Raw genomic sequence first — 23,338 nt, forward strand, 5'->3', positions numbered from 1 at the left:
CTTGTCTCATTTCTGCTGTTTCCTGAATGCTACTGTTGAGGAAGGTTTTGCCAAAACATGCTAGTCGAATCAGTCAACTTTCTGAATGATGCTCAGATCAATATTTATTTTCTTGAGACATTGATTTTCATTGTCTTCTAGATGAAACTGGAATAATTTTTTTTTTTGGTGGGAGAATTTTACTATGCATTACTTTAGTCCATTTGTCGGAACAACATTTTAACTGTGTTTAACTACCAGAAAATGTAGCTCTCATGGGCAGTAATTTATATGGACCTGTTTCTCCCAGGATTACAAGCCACTGAGCAAAGAGGCAAAGGTAATGGGGTCTTCTTAGTTACCAATTTTTTCTACAAGAGAGAACCCAAGCATGCAGAGAGCAATTGAAAGGCAGTGGTTTAGTTCCTGAGACTCCTGTTTCCTGTTACAAGCAATTGCTGTGTGGTGCAGTTGAGCTTTCTCCTGTGCTTTCTTTGGAGGCTGTTGCCTTTTGTTCAGAGGAAACCTGCTGCAGAGATGTTGTGAAGAATTTCTTGCAGGGACAGGGCACAACACAAGAGGAATGCACGTTTTTTGTGCTGCTTTTGCTGTGATACACTGGCTATTTCACACTTGCTGGTGAAAAATATGATTCTCATGTGTGGACCAAGACGATTTCATCAATGGTTCTGAATAATTTTATAATGATGATGATGATGATGAAATTCTGTGTCACAGTCCACTACATCATGCCATAATTTAGAAATTCAGGAGCTAGGCTGAATACATTAGGTGACATACTGCTTGTAGGGGAATGAATGGGACAAAAATTACTTGCACCAGACCCAAAATTTAGAATAAATAATCAGTACTATGTAAATACAAAGAGGCATAATATCTCAGTATTATTCCCAAAAAGACTGACTTCTCCTAATAAAGACAAAAGTGGCAGTAATAGTGACTAGAAAGTGGAAGAGATACTGGCATTGTCAGGAGCAAGAGACCAGGAGCAATCATTGAGAGGCTGTAACTGGTGTTTCTGAACAGGCCAAAACAAATGCTAATTTAGTTTTCTGTTTAGAAATGATTGAAGTAAGCAGTAATTTGATGCCACACAGAATGCAATGGTATATTTTAGAAATACTATTTGAACATAGCACCATCTACTGGCTAGAGGGTTTTCTGTGGGATTTTTTTTTGGTTTTGCTTTTAAGAAATATTTCTTCTTATGATTCAATTAAACTTTAAGTGAGTTTAAAAGTGATTTTTCTAGTTAGTTAGAGAAATCTTAGAATTTATTATTAATGACAGTCTGTGTCCCCAGATTATTATTTTTACAGTTCAACATGCATTTACTAAAAGAGCTGCCAGTAATTCTTGCCTTTTGTTTGTTTCCTGCTCGCTGGACGATCGAACATACTAGCTACAGCATGTAATTTCTGGAGATAGGTCTTCCTGTGGGGAGATGTCATACATACAGCTCAAAGGTCAAGAGAAGCAATACAGAACACACTAGCTCCCTTATTCATTAGAGCTAACTGCAACACCTTACGCAGATACTCTGGTTTTCACTTAACAACTGAAAAAAATTTAGCAGTATTGTAGTGATTGCATTTCTGATACTCTGTCTTTTAGAGTGTGCACGGAAAGGTGAGGTGTTTCTTCTTTTTAGTTTACTTACATGCACATTTTTGTTTATGTTTTTTCTTCTGCGCTAAGTGCTTCTGGCAAGAATGGATTTACTTGGTTTAGCTGTAAAATATCATTTGCTGGCTAAACTGAGCTGTGGGCAGAAGTTGGGGAAAATGACCAGATACCAGCATGTGACACCTTTATATGACAGAAACTGCATAAACATCTTTAGTTATTAGTAAAACTTTCTAACCTCTACATTTGGATTTATATATATGCACCTTGATGTTATGTTTTGAGAATTTAAACTTTGGGTTTTTCCATTTGGACAAATAATGGAGTGGGGGTAGACAATTTGTCAAGTAGCTTCTGTTTTTACACTTATTTACTTTAGGGTTTGTGCTGATTCTTCTTCATGAGTTTGCTTTTTTGGTAAATGTCAACTTGCTTTCTCTTCTTAGCTATGAAAATATATAATTAACTTTTGTAAAAAGAAAGAGCCTTTCACATAGGGCCCACTTGTGGTTTTATTTTAAAATCATAGTCAACATGACTATCTGTGGTATCTTCTGTGATACAAGCCCTTCCTTCAGAAAACATTAATTGTAGTGCATTTTAAAGACCTTTTCAAGATCAGGGGCAAAAATCAACATGCACTTGGGAGAATTTCTGCTGGCTTGCAGAGCAACTGCAGTACAACCAGGTAATAAATGGATGATGTACATAGGTATGATGCCTTGAAGTGGCTACCTGAAAACAGAGGCTAGACAAAATAACAGAATAAAAGTAGGTATTTATTTGAAGGGCCTTCAAAGGTACACCTTGGGAGTGCAAAGCCCACGAGGAGCTCCACCCAAGATGGATGCCAGGTCACAGGTTCTTCACACTTTTATAAGTTTGGTCCATTTGCATGTCAGGGTTAATTCTCCAATTATAATTTCAGGCAATGATGTCATTACCCCAAGTTTGCCCGTCCTCTCAAAGGCTTTTAGTTTACACATTCTGGGGCCTGGGACAATCAAGGTGTCCTTGAAGTACAAACCTAGAGAGGGTTTGTTATGTCTAACCAGCATGAGAGAACAGTAGTTAACAGGCTACATGGAACTTCAGAGTTACACACTAGGCAGTACAGGATTTGAAAAATATAAAAGTTAAAACCCAAGGCATCAGGTACCTTCCAGCACTCTTTAGTGTGTAAAGAAATCTTGCAAGAAAATTCAGTGAAGATGCCAGTGTACTGCATAATGTGGTAATCACTGCAAAATCTTCTATTTGATACAAGTTGCCCTTCATTCCTTCAGAGTGGAACTGTGTCAACTTAAACCCTTCTCCCCACTCTCAAATCCCCTAACTCTTTTGAGCCTAGTTTCAGGTTGCAATTCAAGCAGTTCTGTTAACCTCTGTACACAAGCCCTCTATATGATTCTGCATCTTGTTACACTGAGCAATTTTACTGTATTGTTGGCATGTGCTTTCTAATTACAGTGAATCTTGTTTCCTGTGTATGATGAACAATGTAGTAACAAAGTAGTTTCAACTAATCACATAATTACTGGGCTGTTTTGAAGTAGCTGTCTGGCATTTTGCATGTACTAATAATTTTTCTGCACTATGTGCTTGCCGGAAAACAGCAGAAATAGCACAGCTTAGCACTGAGCATTTTTAGCTACTGTAGCAAAACTCTGGACGTGCTTTTGTTCACACAGCTTGCATTTGGAAAATATAAAAGAAATAATTTCTCCCTTTAAAACAATTGAAAATAAATGGCAAATACTAACAGTTATGATTAAAAACTTTATTGTGCCTGAAATCCTAGAAATGCACATGTATGTATTGATTAAGTTTTGTGAATGAAGGATTGCACAAACTCATTAACCAAAGTACTATTAGCAGTGCTCCAGGCAGATGTTGTCTTTCTTTTTCACACAGCACCCCTATAACTGACACATGGAACAGCAGTGATTACACTATGAGATTATGTGATACGGGTGTGTTTGTACTTTAAAAACTTTTTCAGACACTTGTGGGTCCAAAGCATCATCCTGAGGCAGCAGTTCCAAGAGCTAGTCGGGTTTTGTTCATCGACATCTTTGTGAGATGTGAGAAAGGAAATGGCTCAAGAGGAGTAGGTTTTAAATAATATAACAGTTCCCAGATCATCAGGCTATCAGCCATGTGGATGCTTGATTGCAAGAAACTATGAAAACACTAAAATTTAAAATGCAAGTGGGAAATTGGACATTTTTAAAATACACCAGTCAGGCACTTGGAAATCCATCAGGTATCATTCTGGAATGATGCCAAGCTCTCAAAATGCCAGCTTACTTTGCAAGATGACTTAAGAAGACTATCAAAAGGTGAGGAGAAATCTAGGCACAGAGCTGCTAACAGCTATGATTTGGTAATCAGCATCCCAGAACTGCAGTAAATGGCAAAATTACCTCTATTTTCTTCCTGTTCAGAATTAGGGTATATAAATGGAATGTTGCTCAGGAGAACAGAAAGTCATGATGTTTATTTTTGGTTGAAAAAACCAAAGCAGTAAACTTCAGTGTCTTAGCTAAAGGGATGTTTGTGTCTGTTACCAGAGCTCACTTTGTTATGGCAGGAACTGAAATGTTTTTCACAGCTCTAGGACAATATAGCAGTCCTCTGTAGGAAACTTCAGAAAAACTGGAATTTTATTTTGTAAAAAACTATCTGGCAGCTGGTAGGTGCTAACAGTTCATTGGAGCAATAGGTAATGGAAAAAAGTCGTCTGTTAAGTCTTTACAAATACTTTCTGATGTGATGAGTATGGATGGCATGATGTACAACAAATTTCTCCTCTTATTAGTTCCTATTTTAAGATTCAGCATTACTGAATGCATTGTTAAATTTCCCTAAGAGGCTTGGGAACAAAATTTCCTCGTATTACTGACTGCCATCTCAGGGGCATAAAAGTCTTATAGACGCAGGAATAATTCAGAGGCTGGCTATTCAAATTTGTGACTGTAAGTAATGAAGTCAAGACAGAAAAGTTGGAATCTGGCTTCTGGCTGCAAAGGCTTGTCATAGATAAATCAGTCATTCTGCATCTGGCTGACTGTTAACAAGAAGGAGGCCTTGCCTTCATTGTTAGTAGCCCAGCCTCAGTTCAAGTTTCCCCTCCTTCCTTGCTATTGGCTTGTCATTAGAACAAGACTGATGTAAATACAAAACAAAGAAGAAAAACCAGTTCTGCTTTTTCTTCTGTCTGCAGCCAAATAGCATGTATGTAAACAGTGTTTATAAACAGAAGGTACCATTCACAAGCGCTGAAGTGCTACCTTCCTTGTGCTACCTACTTGCTTGAGTCACTCAGCAGCTGCTACAGTCTTGTTCCCTCAAAAGAAATTTCATAGTCCAGTTGACTACATCAACAAACTGCAGAATTTTGGGCTCAGTCATCAGATCTGGGAATTCAACGAAGACATCAGAAGCTGTGGGGTTTGTACATGAGGTAGCAAAAAACTATAGAAATACACATATGTTTTAATGACTACAAGATTGTTGTTTTGAAGCTTGACAACATTTGTGACTAATATGAATCTTTTAAAATAAGGCTTCTGAATATTCCTTTCATTTAAATGAACTCTGTAATTGCCTTCAACCCTTTTGCTATTTTGAAGTCTCATACATCCATGCAGCACTGCAACTGAGTTGCCACACTTCTTCAACCATGACGTCTTTGTACCTTGGAGAGAGAAAAAAGTATTAAAACCAGACTTTAATGATGCAACCCATTTTTATGATAAAGTTTATGAAACAATTTTAATGAATCTCTGCTGGCCTGATATGCAGAATCACAACATTAAGTTAAACTTGTGTATATTGTTTTTCTGTTTCATTAAGAAAATGTGCCATTGTGATCAATGTATGACAGGACACTGTCAGACTGACCAACAATATATATTTTCTAGACTAAAAATACACTAACTCTATGCAGGACATATTTATGAAAACATTTACATCAAAATTATTTCTCCCTTTGGGTAACATTTTGGAAATCAATATAGCAAACATTACAGTCATTGATATAGGATTTGTAGTTTCATATTTTCAAAATCTGTATGAGCACTTCCTTGTTTCAATTTCTGAAACATATCTACCACACCTCTCAATTCTGCTGGCACCAGAAATGTGTCTAAATACACTGAAATTAAAAGAATAGAAACACCACAGATGATTTAAGAAGAGCAAAATGCTTTTACTTCAGACATCACAAAAAAGTTAGTTGCAACAAAATGTTTAATTAACAGTGAGTGAGCATCAGCACTCAAGCAAGGGAATCCAACAGAAAATTGCATGACAAAACAGAGAAATGGCCATCATTTCCTCTGAAACAGAAAAGTAAACTTATTCTCAAGTTACACTTAGGGATAAGTCATACTTGTATAAAACAGGGATGAACTGACTGGTAGTGTAGTTAATTGGGAAAAGATCAGGGCTTGACTTGGTGCAAGCTGCAAAAGTCAGCAGTAGGACACTCTTCCCTAAAATGGGGCCGCATGCTGGAAAAGAAAATAGTGGTTATTGTCAAGAGGATAGTTATCAATTCCTACTGCATGGCAAGAGATAATCAGCTGAATTTGAAACAAAGGAAGTTTACATTAGTGCTGAGAAAAATTCTGTAAGTATTAGAACCTAAAAATTACTGGAATAGCTCTTAGGAATTCCATTAATTTTCCCTTGCTGCAGAATGAAAGGAAGAAATCAGACAAAATACACATTTGATGTATATCATGCTGCTTCACTGGACAAGGGTGGACTAGTTAATTAGCTCCCAGATCTCTGGTGTCTTAACTCTACACGTACCTGAATTTTCTTCCCACAGAGGACTCCAGTATAACCTGGACGACATGAGCACACGTTGGGCAATACACACTTGCCTCCAAACAGACACTTCTGGGTGCACACAGCTAAAACAAGAGAGGTACATATGAGGCTTTATTAATGAACAAATTAATAACTCCTTGGTGAAGGAAAAGTGGGTGCCATCACTATATACTTATTCTGTTTGCTTGTAGGAACCAAGACCTTGGAAGGCATTTTCACAGGGTAACACCCCCCAGCATAAGGACACTTAAAGGCCATGTGAAGCCAACAGTGTTCTTATGTCTATCCCATCCCCCTTTTGCTTTGATGCAGATTTAACATGAGAACACACTGAGGGCATGAATGAGACTGAGCAAAGAACACGAGTAAGGTGTTTTTTAGCACACCTTGCTATTTCAAGCTATTGCAACGGCCTCTCAGCAGCATACAACACCGGAGCAAGCCAACACATACTGCCAGGGTCCAGAGTGCCATCAGATCCTGGAGGGCTTCAGAAGGGGCAGAGCTATCTTTACTCTTTATCCTGCCTTTGACACAGATGTGGCTAAACTACATCCAAGGTATAGGACTTCTCTGCACTGCACGTGGCTGAAGCATTCTGAACTGTGCTGAAGCAAGAGGTTACAGGTCACATCATTCTTACGTGTTTGACACTGAATTCCTTCCCACTGTGGAGGACAATGACAGGTACTCGGCCCAATACACTCCCCACCGTTCTCACATTCCTGAAGACAGATTGCTGCACAAACATCATCACAAAATATGGTTATATCCCAAGTAGTTACATTGAGTTTTTATTCAGATTTCAGGATGCCCACGAGAGATTGTGCTGTTCATACTCAAGAGCCACATCATATTCACTCAAATATCTAGGGCCAACAGGATATTAAAGAAGAAAGGCAACTAGAAAAAAAAAATCTCTACAACCAAAACCCACAGTCAGAGGTTCTGCTGCATCACAGATTGCTACAAAAGCCTGAAATACTGAATTAAGACAGCAGCATTAATGAGCTTTATCTTTTCCAAATTTACCTTTCTAAAGCATACACCTTGGTGAGAGATCTTTTGTCTGTCATGCAACTGAATACCCGATGAATCAACACAAGAATATTTGATCCAAAGTTATTTTCTATGACCCATTTGCCTGCACATTTGTCCCTGCTTATTAAGCCATGATCTAACCCACAATTATTTTCATTCATTCATAGCTGACTATTTGATAATCAAATCTCTCTTCCACAGTGTCCAAGAATATCTCACCCCTGTAAATACTGGTAATATTTTTTTTTTTAAAAAAAAACCCTTTCCAATAATTACAGAAAGTAATACAGGAGAATTTATTTTTCCTCCATGCCATTAGAGAGCTCATTGCCCACATCAATTCTCAAGCCTCGGGTGGGTACTATGACAGACACTAACACTTTAGCTATGGGATTTCCACCATCATGCTGATTTTCATGCAGACTGTGCTTTTATCCATGCTGACACAATTTATTTATGCACCATCAATATCTTTATTAAGATACAATGTGACCCACAGATGTGCAACCATCACAGTACTATTTCTACCTGTCCCAAAGAGCTTGTACCCATTGCGTATTTTATTCCCATCACCTCCAACTGTTTCCACAGTTTTCCAATATTTCACGAACTTCTTTTTCTATTATATCTGGTTTTATGTCCTACAGCACAAATTGAATTTCTTTCACTTTTTTGACTCATCTCTTTGCAGAAATGCAGATGCTTTTATTTACACAAGAATCCAGAAAGAAACAAATAACATTTGCTATACAAGAATTTAACAGAATTAACAAGAAATTAACAGAATTTAATTTAGGTCTCATGATTTAGCCTAAGAACTGCATGGTATTAGTTCTCCATTCTAAATTTTGCTGCCAAGTTATAGATCACTATTTTTTCAATGTGTATAGATGTGTATATATTCTTAAGTTCTTTGGCACTAACTTTGTATAACTTGCATGGACAGAGTTGTCCTGAGTCACATACTACTTTTAAGGTATGGTTCTCCTGGTAACTACGAGGTACTTACGAGAGTTACATCTTTTTCCTCTCCATCCTGAAGGACAAGAGCAAATGTTTGGGCCTACACATCTTCCTCCGTTCATACACATTGGCTCACACACACCTTAAAATCAAAAACATCTGCTGTTTAATACATTTAACTGATTACAGAATAATTTATTGGGTATTTTTGGGTCACAGAAGATTTTAACGCTGGCTTACTTTTTTCACATCTTCTGCCTGTGTACCCATCAGGACAAGTACAGACATTATTTCTCATGCAGTGACCACCATTCTTACACGGAGGGCTGCACACAGCTAAAAGACACAAACAGGAGGAAAAGGCTGTAGTTTGGACTTTGACTTAGTGATATACTTTTGGGAAACAAGAGTGCAACACTAAGATTCTGACAGTTTGTATGGACAATTCAGCACTATCAGGCCTGCCTTGTAAAAATCATATTACTGTGTTTTGGTGCAAACATCAATAGTAAAGACAAAATCAGATAAAAAGGAGTCAAGGTTGGCAACTGTATGTGTACACAAGCAACCAGACTACACATTACATACAATGAAACTGGTTGAAAGCTGCATAAATGCTGAGTGGAATACAAGACTAATTTTGAGTCTTCATTCTCCTTGGACAGTTGTTGAATTAGCCATCCATGTAATTTTTGTTTTGCACCACTTCTCAGGTACATGACTTGATTGTTAATTTTGTGTCATAATTTTTTTCTCACAGATTTCCTCATAATAGCAATTAAGGAGTGGGGAGAAGAAAAAAAGAAAATATTACCATTCTGACAGTGGGCACCAAAGAATCCATGTGGACACAGGCAAACATCTGGCTTAGTACAGGAACCACCATTGAGACACACAGGATTACACATTGCTGCAGAAATAGGGTCAGGAAGAGTGGGAAGCACAACATCCAAATAAAGTCCATAAAATATATATGTCTGTTTCAAGAACAGGAATTAAACACCTAAGATAACTGCAGGTAACATCATTCCCATAGAATCTTTACACCAAATTAAGGCATCAGTATAAGACTTCCCAGAGGTGCTGCTGGCAGCAGAAGTAACATGCAGAGACACAAGGGAGTGTGGGGGCCCTGCAGCAGAGAGCAGCTGCCCATTGCTGCCACCTGAGCCATGCAGTTCCAAATTTCAAGCTATGGGAGGTCCTATGGATGCTTTTCCAGGAACATGGAAGTTGCAGGGGTGTTACCTGTACTGCAGGTGGGTCCGTACCACCCAGGTTTACACTGGCAGACGTCTGGGGTGAGACATTCACCACCATTTTCACAGTGCCTGCTGCAAACCACTACCATCCGAGAAGTTGGGGAAAACCATCGGAGAAGGCAGGGGAGGAGACAGGGGGTGGGAGGACAAGAAAGAGATTACAAAGTATTCTTGATTTGTTTTCCAGTTCCTTCCCAAAAATTAACACTGGAAGTAACATACAATTCCACTAGTAGAAGAGGAATTGCTAAACAGAGTAATCTAGTCTCAAACCCGTAATAGCTAGCACCAGACGACAAAGGTAAGTAAAATGTTTTCCCATGCAATTATCCATGGTCTGGTTATATATAATGTTAAAAATATAGAAATTTAGAAAAAAACCCCTCTAAACCAAATGGGAAATGCAATACTAAGAGACAAATGGACTGTGTTACATGATGCAAGAGCAGCTGCACGCACACAGTAACACGAGACTGACAAGCAAAGACATTAAAATATCACAGCTGGGGAAAACCATGAATCACTTCTTCAGGAAGACATCTCATTCTCTTTAGTACTGCTTCACAAAGAGCAGCTTTTTTTCTGTCAAAATTGAAACTAGAACAAGAAAACCTGAAAAAAAAGTCCTGGGATTTGAGGAGGAGACAAACAAAGGACTTTCTGAATTCAGGGTTAATAACGCAATGGTACCTTCAGGTGAACAATACATAAACAGCATGTATAAATTTGGATTCTCTGAAGCATAAAAATTATCTGTATAAAATCTACCCAAAATCTGGAGTTGCCAAATTGCAGAATGTATGATTTGATATGTAAAAGAATTTATGTGAGACAAAGAAATTCCAATCTTTCAGCTATGATCACAGCAAATTTTTCAATTTTCAGGCCAGGTAAAAGGAAAAAGACACCGTAATGTGTGTTCTGAATTCAATTTTCCTGTATCCAGTCTTTCTGACACACCATTCACTGACAACACTTCTGAATGTACCCAAGCATCTAATCAATCTGAGCTAATAAAAGTTAAAAAGCCATCAGGACATATGAAATATCTGTGTGTTTTTCTAAAGATATTATTACATACAAAATTTACTCAATTTTCCATGCCCATGAATCATAAAATTAAATTATTTGCACCTTTTATAATGCATGATGTTTTCAAAGTGATGTGCAGTTACATGATGTTCAAAAAGCTCAAGTATGGGAACCTTCAAAGAGGCACAGGTATTATGTCATTTGCTAGCACAAGACCAAGGGGATAAAAAAATCTGCTTTCTTGCTCCCGAAGAACAGGAAAAATGCCATTTATTTTTCTCTTATGCTCTTTTGCTTACTTGTATCACATCTTGGTCCCACAAAACCATATGGGCAGGTGCAGAGATTTCTGGCCAAGCATGTCCCTCCATTTTGACACGGTGGTTTACAATGTGCTGCAGATATAGAATTATGTTGTTCAAGAAATCACCTCTAGAAAGACGCATGGGCTGGTTATGCTTTATAAAAAAGCAAATGTTAATATCTGACAGTGAGCAAAAAAATGGAAATAAAGTAAGGAGATACATGCAATGCCTTTTGACAAGAGTAAGTAAGTATGCCTTTTGTCAATAGTACGGAGTCCCAACTGTGGTGGTCACCCTGAAGAAAAGAAAGCTGACACAATTTCCAGACAGTGCTTCCCATTCTTCAGGAGTGTTTAGCTTAGAGGCAACTACATTCACTGGTGAACTGCTCTACTTACTGTGAAGGCTAAATTTAGGAATATCCAATCATAAGCAACATTTACAGTGTATATCAAGAAAAGCAGGACATATACCAACATGTAACTCAAGAGTCCTGTTGCAGTGACAGTAAAATGAACACACCTTTTTGCTGGCAGAAAGAACAGTCATGGGAGTTGTTCGCAGCATCCTTTGGGTAGTTATGGATTTAAAAGCAAAAACTACTTTATTTACCTTCCTCACAAGTGGAGCCACTGTATCCTGGTAAACACTCACAGACGTTGGGCTTAATGCACTTCCCATGGTTTTTGCAATCAGGTCTGCATAGAGCTGGCAAAAAAATCAACAGCACTCTGCAAGTTATTAATTTGTGCATATGAGTTACCAAAGGCAAAATTAACATGCCATACTCACCAGCCTGACAGTTATAACCAGCATAACCAGGCTTGCATTTACAAATATTGGGTGCCACACACTCCATATTTTTGCCACAAGGTTGTCTACATCTTGCTGAAAGGCAATGAAGAAGACAAAGAAAGGAATAAGGAAAATGAAAGTAGCATTTCAGCACAATGTGTCTTGCCTAACATAGTGAACCAATTACAGAGAATCCATTGTGTCCCTGCCCATAAATGAGGAGTCTAAGATACATCAGAAAAGTATTTTTAAGTGCATCAATACAACTAAAAGCCTGTAGGCTATGCCAATATTAAGAATGCAAATGAGAAAATTCAATATACCACACTTTCCACTGATTATACAGTAACAATATACTTTCAAGTGATAAAGACATCTCGAGATTCTTTTCTTCAAAGCATTTAAGCACAATTATTTGTAATACCTCTGCAAGTGAAGCCATCTCCATAATAACCATAAGGACAACGACCACACTTGACACTTCCATCTTGACTTGGCTCACAGGGCACACCAGGAAAACAGGGTAAATCAGAACAGGTCACTGCTTTAGGAATCACTGCTTCACTCGATTCTTCAGGAAACATTTTTGGTGGAACAGTGACTTCAACAAGGGCAAAAGGTAAATGACTAGCTTTATGTTTAGCTAATAGGTGCAGAACTCTCTGAGCATTTCCACCTTTGAAGGCTTTGTTTGGCAAAGAATATCCTTTGCTTATACTTGCTCTGCTGCTAGGGGAAGTCTTCCTGTTGGTCTCAAAATAGCTGAAGGCCTTTATTTGTGTTCTTGTTTCCTTCTCAGGTGATGCAGCATGGCTCCTTGAAGAGGCAGCCTTCACAGCATGTACCGAAGAACTGTTTTCCGTGTCAGAAAGGTGACCACTGATGGTGCTCAGAGCATGAGCAATGTTTCCAGTAACCACAGGTTGTACAGAAGCAGTTCTCTGAGAATCAGGTGTCTTCCAGCCAGTGATTGTTTTTACTCTGGAGGCTGGTGGCATGCTGCTACTGACCATTTCTGTAGAAATAAATCTCTTTGGGACATCTGTAGAACTGGGAATATAACTTGACATTCTTAAAACCTTCTCAAAGGATGATGGTTGAAAACCTACAACATGTTAGAAAGAAATGGGGAAGAAGTATGTGAATACCATCAGACTTTTTTTCCTTTTGAGGGTGGGGAATGTTTTCTGAACAGATAAACATACAGCCCATTCATTCTGTGCTTCAGGAAGTCTCTCTTTGTGCTACATCAGAATGTAAGCATGCAGTAGAACCTAACTGAGAGAATTAGAGAAGATCAAGGTATTCTGATTATAACCATTCCTGCCCTCACCATGGCCTTTTCTTGGCTGGAAGATAAGGAGAAAGCACAATTTGTATGAGGCAGACAGCAGAGATTTTCCCATATTAGGTCAATAAACAGATTTACTGTCAGCAGATTATCAGCTCCATATATTGCTTTCAACTAGGTAACTGAAAGAATTTGAAGCAAAAATATTGCATATAGTTCATCAGTGTGTCTCAGCACTAGAAGCAGAGATAAAATCACATGTATTTAGATGCTTAGACACACTGATGCACCACAGGCATTCTAGGTGAATGAGCCACAGACTTGTAGCAAAAGTATTACCATGTTTTATTCTTCAAAATTTGTAATCAACTTTCTCAAAGTTTTTACTTGGGTTTTAGTAGTGGGATGTTTCAACTGTTTAATAAAGATCAGAGACTGACTCAGTCTCCTCATTCAAAAGAGTGCAAGATGAATGATAAGTTCTTCGTATTCTGCCCAGGGAAAGTGTGTGGTTTGTGGAAAGAAGTACAGCACTGTAATCCCAGACTGGTAGAATACTGTATATGTGGTTTTAGCATTATGGGGCAGTGGAGGAATGAAACCTTAATCCATTTATAACTAGAAAATGGTTTACAAAAGGTTAAACTTTACTGAATTGCAGTAAAGTGTGGTCTCCCACTGCTGAAAAGCAAACCATTTTGCAGCTGATGAAGAATTAGCCAGCACCGGTAGTGTAGTGAGAGAGTCTTCCTTCTACCCCAACAACAATTCAGAGATGAAGGGAAAAAACACAAAGAAACCCCCAGCAGGCACAGACCAGGAAATGCCAGTAACAGCATTTACAGAGTTTTGGAATAAAGACATTCACTTGCCATATCCTTCACCTTTGCTTTGAGTTAAAGTAGGAAAATGGCATTCAGCATAATGCCATAAACTTTTCCTTATCTCATATAACAGATGTCCCTATCCCCATGTTACCTATTTTTTGTCAGTGGTTAGTCACTAAAACAAAAGGCAACTGTAAGAGTGTCATACATCACACTGTTAATAAAATGACTTGACTGACCCAAGGGATTTGTTGATATTGACATTTCAGTCTCATTTTTCAGATCAGAATACAGCCCCAGTAATTAATAAATTGTGCCAAACTGAAAAATAAAGTGAATAGCATAAAACTGACTAGAACCTTTATTTGCCAGTTATATTCTTATCAGTATGTGAATCAGAAATTCCATTTTCTTCATGAAAAGAATCACCTTTATTCCCTCCAATTTCTCCTGTGGAATCCTTCCTTCCAACATCAGTGTCATCAAAGCTTTCTGAAAAGATGTGAAGGCACATTAGTAGTGCACAGAAGTAGCTACATTTGTTTAAATTTAAATAAATTACAAACAGAGTTAAAGTTTTACGACATAAAAACAACTCAAAATTCAGAAGGCAGATAAAGTTTAAAAATGTTTCTTAGAAGTTTTTTAACAGAGTATTTTAAAGATACAAGTTATTCAGTAATTGCATGTAAATACAATTTTGGCAACTGCCTTGACTTGGGTAAATAGTTCTATATTAATCAATCTAATATATTTTTTCAATATTTTATTAATAATTTATCATATTATGAAAATAATGAAGAAAAAAATGCCAAAAATATTCCACTGTATTCTACTTTGGTAAAAGAACGAGGGTGTGCTTTTTATATGTTTTTTTCTACACTGGAAAAAGTGTTTCACAGCTGTGTTGACCCAGCCATCAGGAGAGACACAGCCCTGCTTTGCTGACTACTGAGAAGAGTTCCAAGTTACTGTTAGAAACATGAAGCACAATCAAAGATACTTTATCTGAATGACAATAAGACAATACCATTCTTCTGAAAATCAAATAATTTTACCATGACATGACTTCCCATCTCCTTGCAGATTATTTGGGCATGGACCACAATAGTAAGAACCAAAAGTATTGAAGCAGAATACTCCAGGGAAGCAAGGACTGGATGCACATTCATCTACATCCTCTTGACAATTTTTACCTGTATTGAAATACAGATTTAATTTTTTTTATAATATTGTGGCACTAGACTCTGTTTATAAAAGTACAATGTAGGCAAGTGCTGAAATTAAAAAAAAGTGCAACCAGGCATTTCAGTCCATCTAATAAGAACAGCTGATTAGGTTTGCTATTCACATTTTTTATCTTATATCAAGTATTTTGCTTATTGTAGAATATGGAGAAGATGGGCTGTGGGAACTACATGATTATCTGCAGGAGGAATCTCCTGTGTTTTTCCATGTTGCTGAATTTACCTTTGCAGAGGAAAACAATGGAAATTAGCTTTCATAATGAACTAAAATAAACAACCATTACAGTCATGCAAGAAATACCTTGAAGTATATCATATATCTGTAGCACAAGACCATAAAAGTTCTTCATAATATAACAATAAGCTATTTATAATGAAAAATTGAAAAAGAAAATTGTAGACATGAAATTAAAAACTCCTATTTATCACTAAACATGATAAACACATGTAAAAAAAGTAGCAATTTACCTTGAAGTTCATGTGGACATTCACAGTAATAGCTGTTTACTCCATCCACACATCTGCCAATACCACACTGGTTAAGTTTACAGTCATCAGTATTCACTTGACAGAGATCACCTTCAAATCCAGCCACACACACACAAAGATATCTTCCACTTCCAGGTGGGAAATTAATGTTTGTCACACATGAGCCATTATTTAGGCAATCACATGATTTTACACTGACCTACAAGACACGCCCAATAAGACAGTTTTCTTTTTTTAAATGAACTAGCAATGAGTTCTATAAATAGATATTTTAAATATCTTATTAGTAGGTGTCATTTTACTGTAATATTCATTACCTCTATTTCTACCTTAGTTGTTGCATTGCAGTCATCTGTCAAAGAAAATGTTAATTTATGGACATTCATTGTCACAGCTTTCCACAAAAGGAGACCTGATGCAGAAAGACTGGCACCTTCTGGACCAGAATCCAATGTGAAATGAATAGCAGAGCCCTCTGGATCTGAAGCCAAAAACTGATATACAAAATCTTCTCCATAAAATGTCTGTAGCATACCCTGAGAAGTTTCAAGCACTGGAGGCTGGTTACCTGTAACAAAAGAGATATTTTCCTCTTCTAAGCAAAAGTCCCAATATACTTATAGAAATTAAAAGGAACATATCTTTCTACTAAAGAAATCCCATGTACTTATTTCTCTTAAATTCTAATGTCATTCAAATGGCACAGGAAAAACACTTGATATTTTCAATACTAGCGAGTGCCTGCTCCAATCAGGAATCCAGTCACTGCGGCAAAAACCATGAAGAGAGAAGGCATAACCAGTGTCTCAGCTGCTAAACTCTATCCTATTTCTATCATCCTCCTTGCAGAAGAGGTTGTGCTCCTTAGTTTCAGAGCATTGCCTCTGGTTTGCATTTTTCTCTCACTTCTGACTTTGTCAGTATTGAGTTCCAGTCCCAACATGGCTGTAACATGGAAATCCCTTGACTCCCTGTCTGCTGGATGAGTTGCGTTTCATTCCTTCCATTCGTGTCTCATCCTTTTAGAATAGATATATATATCTTGGCTTTCAGTACAAGTTCAACTGGGACAAGATTCACCAAGACAGGCACCAGAAGTCCCATTCAGGCAGGACCTTTCCTAATCAAGGCAGAGTCTATTTCATGAGTCTTTCATTCAAGAAGATGTGGATGGAATGATTGTACTTGCGATGTTATAGACCTGAGCTGGCAGGACAGGCTGGATGGCCAATATGAAAGCTCCAAGAAACATTCCATTTGATGAAGGGGCCAATGTGATATGTATATCCAAAGACTAAAATCTGAACCAAAAGAGCTACAACATCTAAGTTAGAACTCAGTACTACAGAGAAGGAAAATGAAAAATTTAGACTTAGGTTTTCCCTTCATAATGCAGTTTCTAACCGAACTGCAGTACAACAACCTCGGATATACTTTCAAGTAATTAGGCCACATATCTATGCCATCAATGTAAATGATGCACAGATATTAAATGACTAATAAATATGACATGTCCTTTAATTCACTTTGTGATCTCCACTTGTGTGTTATCAGAGTAATTTGTTGAAAAATACCTGTTATACCTTTCTGTTGAAGACAAATATACGTGGGTGTAGCTGTACTAAATATCAAGATTGCAAAGTGCTAATTAGACTGAAAGTTGTTAATTTTCATTAGTTATTTGTAATGGCTACTGCAGGAGAGTCAAGGAAAGAAAATTTTTAAAAGCCTGACTTTTACATAATGGTCTGGAAACAAAAATATAATTTTCAGAAACTAAGAAATGTCAGATGAAAACCGAGATCAAATGACAAGCTCAAAGTGAAACACTGGCCTAGTTAAACTTAAAACATCACTACTGCCATAAGCTTAAAAACTTTGCAGACTTTCAACTTCTTGGTATTAAAAAAGAACTATTTAGAACTTACTTTCAACAACTGACCATGTTAGCTTTGATAAGTCAGGTCTGCACAGTAAGCAAGGGCTGGTTGGATTTGTGTCTCCTTCACCATAACAGAGTCCATCTATGTTGCATGTTTTCTCCTTTTAGAGAAATGAAAATGTGATTCATTAATGTTTTTGGTTATCAAACTGGTTATGAATTTGTAAGTATCAAATAAAATCTAATCATTCAGCACTTCTATTAAACAGCTAAGCTTGTTTTTCAATCTAAACAACTGACAGCAAGTTTGGTTTTATCTGATAATTATATGAAGTGCTTTTGGTTTGATTTTTTACATTTAAAATTGCTTCATCCCAGCTCCTCTTTCTGTGCATTGAAAATCTCTCTTGGAAACAAGAACAGAGTATGGTCTGCTAATTTTTCTAGATTCTTTTTCTGCCTGAAAAAATGCATATTTTCATAATAGAGAGTAGTGAAACACATACCTTTAATGTACATAACCCAGATTCTTGTGGATCACATGTCTGACAGGCTCCATCATATAATACCATTGTTTTAGAGTTACTATAAACAAATCCATCATTAGAAATCTGCAAGGTGAACAGTAAAAATGGATTAACTGATACAGGTATCAGTATATCACTTGCATGTTCTGCCAGCATGAGCTTCCACTCATTAATAGACACCCACATGCAGGTTTAAAATCTCACAACAGTCATCAGAAATCTAACCAAACCTGCCAATGACTCTAGGCAGATTTTGACCAACCACATGTAAGTGTCTGCTTTAAGGTAAATTGAGTTGTTTGTGGGCTCTATTGACCTTATTGACTCCATCTGTAGGAGAGCTCAGGTATCTGCTCACACAGGGATGTACATGTGGCTGAGCTCAATTCTACCAAAGATGGATCCAAGGTCATTTGAAATACTCTAAGGTAACTACCTGGCCTTTACCTTCTACTCTTGAAGAATGTGTGTCTCTGCAGGACCAAGGCTGTATCTACCAGTCTCCTTGCAGGAGAACACAGCCAAATGACACTCAATGCTTAAGCTTAGGTGACAAAACTGAGACTCCCAAGTTAAGCAAGGTGACTTCTCCCTTTAGTACCATTAAATAAAGGATAATATCTACATGATGTGTCTTCACCTTAATAGGAATATTTGTAAGTGAATATTTGAAATTTCTGAGAGTACCTTTATTTGCCATCTGGCAATGGGTTTATCATCAACCACATCCATGACATCAGACTGCTGGCCATCATTTGGTAACTGGCAGTCGACAGTCCTGGCATTTTGGAAGGCAGCTGGCATAGTTAGAGGTTCTCCAGGAATCCATTGTCTATCACTATACTGAATGTTAAGACAGAAGATTGTTTTTTCATTGAAATACGTCACGAAAACATTTTTATCAGAGAAGAACTCCATGTGTATTGCACAGCATTTGAACAAGTCTAATGTGTCTGGATTAGAATTCAGTGGCAAATATTAAATGACAGTATTTGCACATGCAGATTTTTACCTAAGCCAGCTACTGTGGAAGAACAGGCAGAGAAGTCTTTCCTGCACAGCCCTTTGGCACTGCATTGCCAAGGACAAACAGTCCTTCCAGCTGGAAAGTAATAGGCGGGTGAAGCAGTGGGTAGTCCTCAAACACCACTGATCTGACGTGAAAGTGCCTCCATTCCCCTCTATCTCTGCTCCCACACAAGGACAGGCTTTAGTCAAAGGAACAGATGAGGGTTTTGGCAGGGCTCAGGAATCATTCTGGGTGCTGGGGCAATGCTGGCAGTTAGCCATTTAGCCCCTGTACAAGCCAACAGCTTGTTCAATAGTACAAGATGCCATCGACCTGCAGACTTTTCTTCTAAACTGCAGTGAGGACAAGGCATCCAAGGGTCCATCTTGAGAGTTCAAGGTAACAGAATAAGGGTGATAATACCATTTGACTGAAGCATTGATGTGGAAGTAGGGATAAGCATATGGAAAAAAAATAAAATGAGATGGAAGTAAGAATTCAGGCAGACTAAGAACCAAGAGAAGAGCAAGTAAAAAGAATTTTGAGCTTGACTAGTTTTTACTGAGCTGGCATATTTTTTTAGTTACTGGAGTCAATCAAGACATTTATTCAATCCCAACCCTCGCATGGAGAGTCATCTGCTGTATAGGCCTTGCCTGTTTTTTTTTCAGACAAAAAAATAAACACTTTTCTAAATAGATGCATGTGCTACTTCTGTTCCTATCAAACATTTTTTTCTTTCACCCTATACTCAGTTAAGGAATTCACAGCAAGGGTAAGTATAAAAGGTAAATGTTTCTAAATATGTAATTTTGAGTGCATTTAGTACTGTAACTGTTGAAATGTGATACAGTCTAATTCTTCAGAAAGGTTTTGTTACTAGCTGGAGGCAAATGCAGATAATTTTTACAGAAACAGTTTACCCTTGCAAAAATCAATTAAAAGGCCTTCAGATCTGTAAGCATTCCAGCTCATAAGGTTCACAGAAATTGAAGTTCAATGTAAAACAGAAGGAAGTAAAACTGTAGTTTTGTTTTGCAGAGATTAAACATACTCTCATCCTTTACATTTAAATTCTGTATCCCTATAATCATAGGTTCCTGGCCATTTCCTATTCAAACATCTTGTAAATTGCTTATATATTTGCCTTGAAAAATTTTTTTAAGAACGAACAACAACAGTCTCTGTACACAAATTCCCCTTAAGTTTACAGTGAGACATTTTTTAATTTCCTGTTCAAACCTGACCCATATCATTAAATATCCATGGCATTCTACCTCAGGGGAATGGACAACATATCAAAAACACCTTTATCTTTTCCTAATAGATTTATTATGTTTATAAAAGGCTATTTCAACCATTAGATTTGAGATAGAAATCTAGTAATGGCTTTAACCTTGCTGTCCTTTTTCAAAGAAGTGGTACTTCAATTCCTCTCCATAAACACTTAAAAATATGGTGATGTACTGGTTGTTACTAATAAGGCTGCCCTTGCCCTTTTCTGAGGGATAACTGCTGTATTCTGTTATCTCCCTCCCAGCTGCTGAACATTCCCATTATGTTTTGTATTTCTCTTATCATGGAGGAAATGGCAATCTTGCAAAGTTTTGAGTGTTTGCTGCAAAGTGCTGAGTGCCTTTGCTTTTAGCTTCCACTAAAGCATTGGGTTGTAGGCACATCAATGAATAATATGTTTGACACTTTGTCCCTTGTTCTCTAGGAAGTTTAAAATGTAATTGTCACTATTCAGGGAGACCTACTTGCAATTTGATGATTTCACATTTCAGGTTCAATGAGTCCCTGAAGCCATGTCCAAAAGCTCTCACTGATGTGCAGTCATACTGCTGAATATCGCACAGCCCAGCATTCTCCAGCTCTGTAATTTCTGGAGCCTGGTCTTGGAAGCAGAGATTAGACAATAAATGCTACCATGAGAACTCATTCATATGCATTCACATTATGCAATATGTTTATTTTTCTATCCAACCATGAAAACTATGTAAACAACAAAATCTGGACCCAGCTGAAGGGAAGCATAAACAGAAAGATTTTACATTGTTAAACTGAATCTTAAATTTAAAGCTAAGCTTCTGTCTTCTCTTACAACCTCAGTATTATGAAGCAGAGGAAATTCAGCTGATAGCAAACACTTGTGAATGCATGTTTTGCTTTCTCAACTATGGTTCTTTACATCACATTTCCAGATTAAAATTGAAATTAAACTAAGGCCTTATAAATAGAACTGGAAAGGAAACAGTTATGCAATAATTTATACAGGGATTTTTTTTATTACAAACTAAAAATCTCAGATGGAAGTTATTTCAGGAAATAAAGTGACAGATCAGAACACTCAAAACCAGTTTTTATGAAGTAAAACCAGCTTATTTTATTCCTCTTGAAGTCAAATATTTCTTATTATTCTATTCCCTCTTTCTCTATTTGCTTTTAAATAAGTCACTAAAACAAGACCACCATTGCAAACCAAAATAGAACAGGTTTTATTTTGGAAGAGTTTTGACTTTTGTAGTACTGTTCATATTTTTCCAGCATTATTGTTTAACTGAATTTTTAGTGAATATCTTACCTACTGAAAATGAAAAAAAACTGCCCAGCACTATTTGCTATACCTCTTTTTTCTTCACCATCATTTCTGCTCCCATCCCATCTAACAGTTAGCTTACAGAGATTTAACATGACCAAAGACAAAAACATCCCACTTAGAGTTAACAGACAGGATCACATAAACTGTAAAAATCCAGGGGAGGGATGGATGTGGAATATTTTCCCTGAAGAAGACAGCAAGTGGAAACATTGCTAGTCTCTTGGGGCTATACTCTGCATTGCAAACTGACTTTTAAAATCTGGCATATTAGAAACCAAGATCATGTCTTGTCCTTGAAAACAAGAAGGTTGAATGGAAAATAATTATAGCTGTAGTAAACTGGAACTAAATAACTGAGAATCCTTGTCCATGTATAAAAGCAGGAGAGAAAGGCAGCAAAACAAATGCACTTGGCACAAACACCAAGAGCATTATTGAAGCAAATCTCATTTTCCCTCCACTTACCAGACAGTATTCTGCAGTCATATGAGCTGTAGCCTTGAAAACATGCACAGCCCCATTCTGTACATTCCCCATTACCACTGCAGAGACTGGGACACTTTAAAGCAGTAAGTAGGCTCTCAACCGACTCTTCAAGTTCCTGTGGGTTGTAATTTATTTCTTCTAAAATTCTTTTCTCACATTCATTCTCCAACAGAGCTAAGGAAGCTTCTGCCCAACCGAGGTCATCTTTCAGCAGCAAATCTTTAACACACATATCGATGGCATCTCCTGTTCGCCGGCCAAGGAGGGCACCACAAGATCTTCCTATGCTAGAATTAGCTACTGCCTGCTGGCACAGGAACAAAGCACTAGATTCAGTGAGGCCTGAAGGTGTGGGCCAAGAAGGAAGGAATTTTTGGTCTGTGTCAGTAGCATGGTCCTCTGGGAAAAAATAACTATATCCCTCTAAATCTGTTTGGCTGAGACTTTGGAAGAGGAATACCGGATGGTATTCATAATAATTTTGGCGCTTCCCTCTACTTGTAGCAGATTGACTTTTGTGAATATGACTGCTGTAATGGTGTGAATTTCTCCTAATGTCTAAGCTTGAACTTCCTTCTCTTTCTGTACCAGTATTTCCCACTGAGATGGCAGAGAGACGCGAGTTTATTAGTGATGTTTTGTGAAGTTTGGTTTGATTATTCTGCCTCTGCAGAAGTGTAGATGAATCCATTTCATGTGTAGATGAACGTTTCTTTAAGCCTCTGACAAGATCAGCAGGACCAAGATATTCATCAGTGACATCCAGTCCTGGTATCAAAGAAAGAAATCTACCATTTTCACTTTCTTTACAAGGCAGAGGAAGTTCTGACTGAGTAACCACCTCCAGTTTGTTCACTGGTTGATATAATCTGGCATCTTCAAGTGCACAGTCACAGAAGACAATTTTTCTAGAGGATGTTAAAGAAGCAGGTGTCTTGTCAAACAAGCTCTCTCCTGGTAAAATTCTAGCGAGGAAAGAAAAAGATGAAACTGTATCATCTGAACTATTTTCTTTATGTTACTAAAGTATTAACGTTTTTTGTTCTTTGTTGTTTCATACATACATAACATAATGTTATATATATAACATGTTATATATATATATAACTATA

General features: G+C 37.4%; 1 protein-coding gene and 1 long non-coding RNA gene across 4 annotated transcripts in view; one reads left to right on the top strand and one right to left on the bottom strand.

Moving 5' to 3' along the window:
• Positions 1–3,348: 3,348 nt before the first annotated feature.
• LOC138106389 (von Willebrand factor D and EGF domain-containing protein-like) overlaps positions 3,349–23,338 on the bottom strand; it is a 36,907-nt gene continuing 16,917 nt past the window's right edge. The window contains exons 12-31 of one of the 3 annotated variants that reach the window (XM_069006920.1): positions 22,206–23,191; positions 20,899–21,035; positions 18,817–18,972; positions 18,109–18,213; positions 17,649–17,763; positions 16,038–16,288; positions 15,700–15,919; positions 15,043–15,180; positions 14,414–14,476; positions 12,291–12,971; positions 11,864–11,959; positions 11,684–11,779; positions 11,066–11,161; positions 9,721–9,816; positions 9,287–9,382; positions 8,713–8,808; positions 8,519–8,614; positions 7,112–7,207; positions 6,448–6,551; positions 3,349–5,326 (exon numbers count right to left, since the gene is read on the bottom strand). In XM_069006920.1, coding sequence (XP_068863021.1) covers positions 5,306–5,326; positions 6,448–6,551; positions 7,112–7,207; positions 8,519–8,614; positions 8,713–8,808; positions 9,287–9,382; positions 9,721–9,816; positions 11,066–11,161; positions 11,684–11,779; positions 11,864–11,959; positions 12,291–12,971; positions 14,414–14,476; positions 15,043–15,180; positions 15,700–15,919; positions 16,038–16,288; positions 17,649–17,763; positions 18,109–18,213; positions 18,817–18,972; positions 20,899–21,035; positions 22,206–23,191 — 3,745 coding nt within the window. In that variant the 3' untranslated portion in view covers positions 3,349–5,305. Of the gene's footprint in view, positions 5,327–6,447; positions 6,552–7,111; positions 7,208–8,518; positions 8,615–8,712; positions 8,809–9,286; positions 9,383–9,720; positions 9,817–11,065; positions 11,162–11,683; positions 11,960–12,290; positions 12,972–14,413; positions 14,477–15,042; positions 15,181–15,699; positions 15,920–16,037; positions 16,289–17,648; positions 17,764–18,108; positions 18,214–18,816; positions 18,973–20,898; positions 21,036–22,205; positions 23,192–23,338 lie in introns of all 3 variants that reach the window. The other 2 variants (XM_069006921.1, XM_069006922.1) reach the window with 2 other exon arrangements.
• LOC138106390 (uncharacterized) lies at positions 9,340–12,754 on the top strand. Its single transcript, XR_011148975.1, has 3 exons — positions 9,340–9,490; positions 9,922–10,035; positions 12,666–12,754. It is a non-coding gene; the product is annotated as an uncharacterized lncRNA (long non-coding RNA).

This window comes from Aphelocoma coerulescens, chromosome 2 (assembly GCF_041296385.1).
Source record: "Aphelocoma coerulescens isolate FSJ_1873_10779 chromosome 2, UR_Acoe_1.0, whole genome shotgun sequence".
Lineage (NCBI taxonomy): Eukaryota > Metazoa > Chordata > Aves > Passeriformes > Corvidae > Aphelocoma > Aphelocoma coerulescens.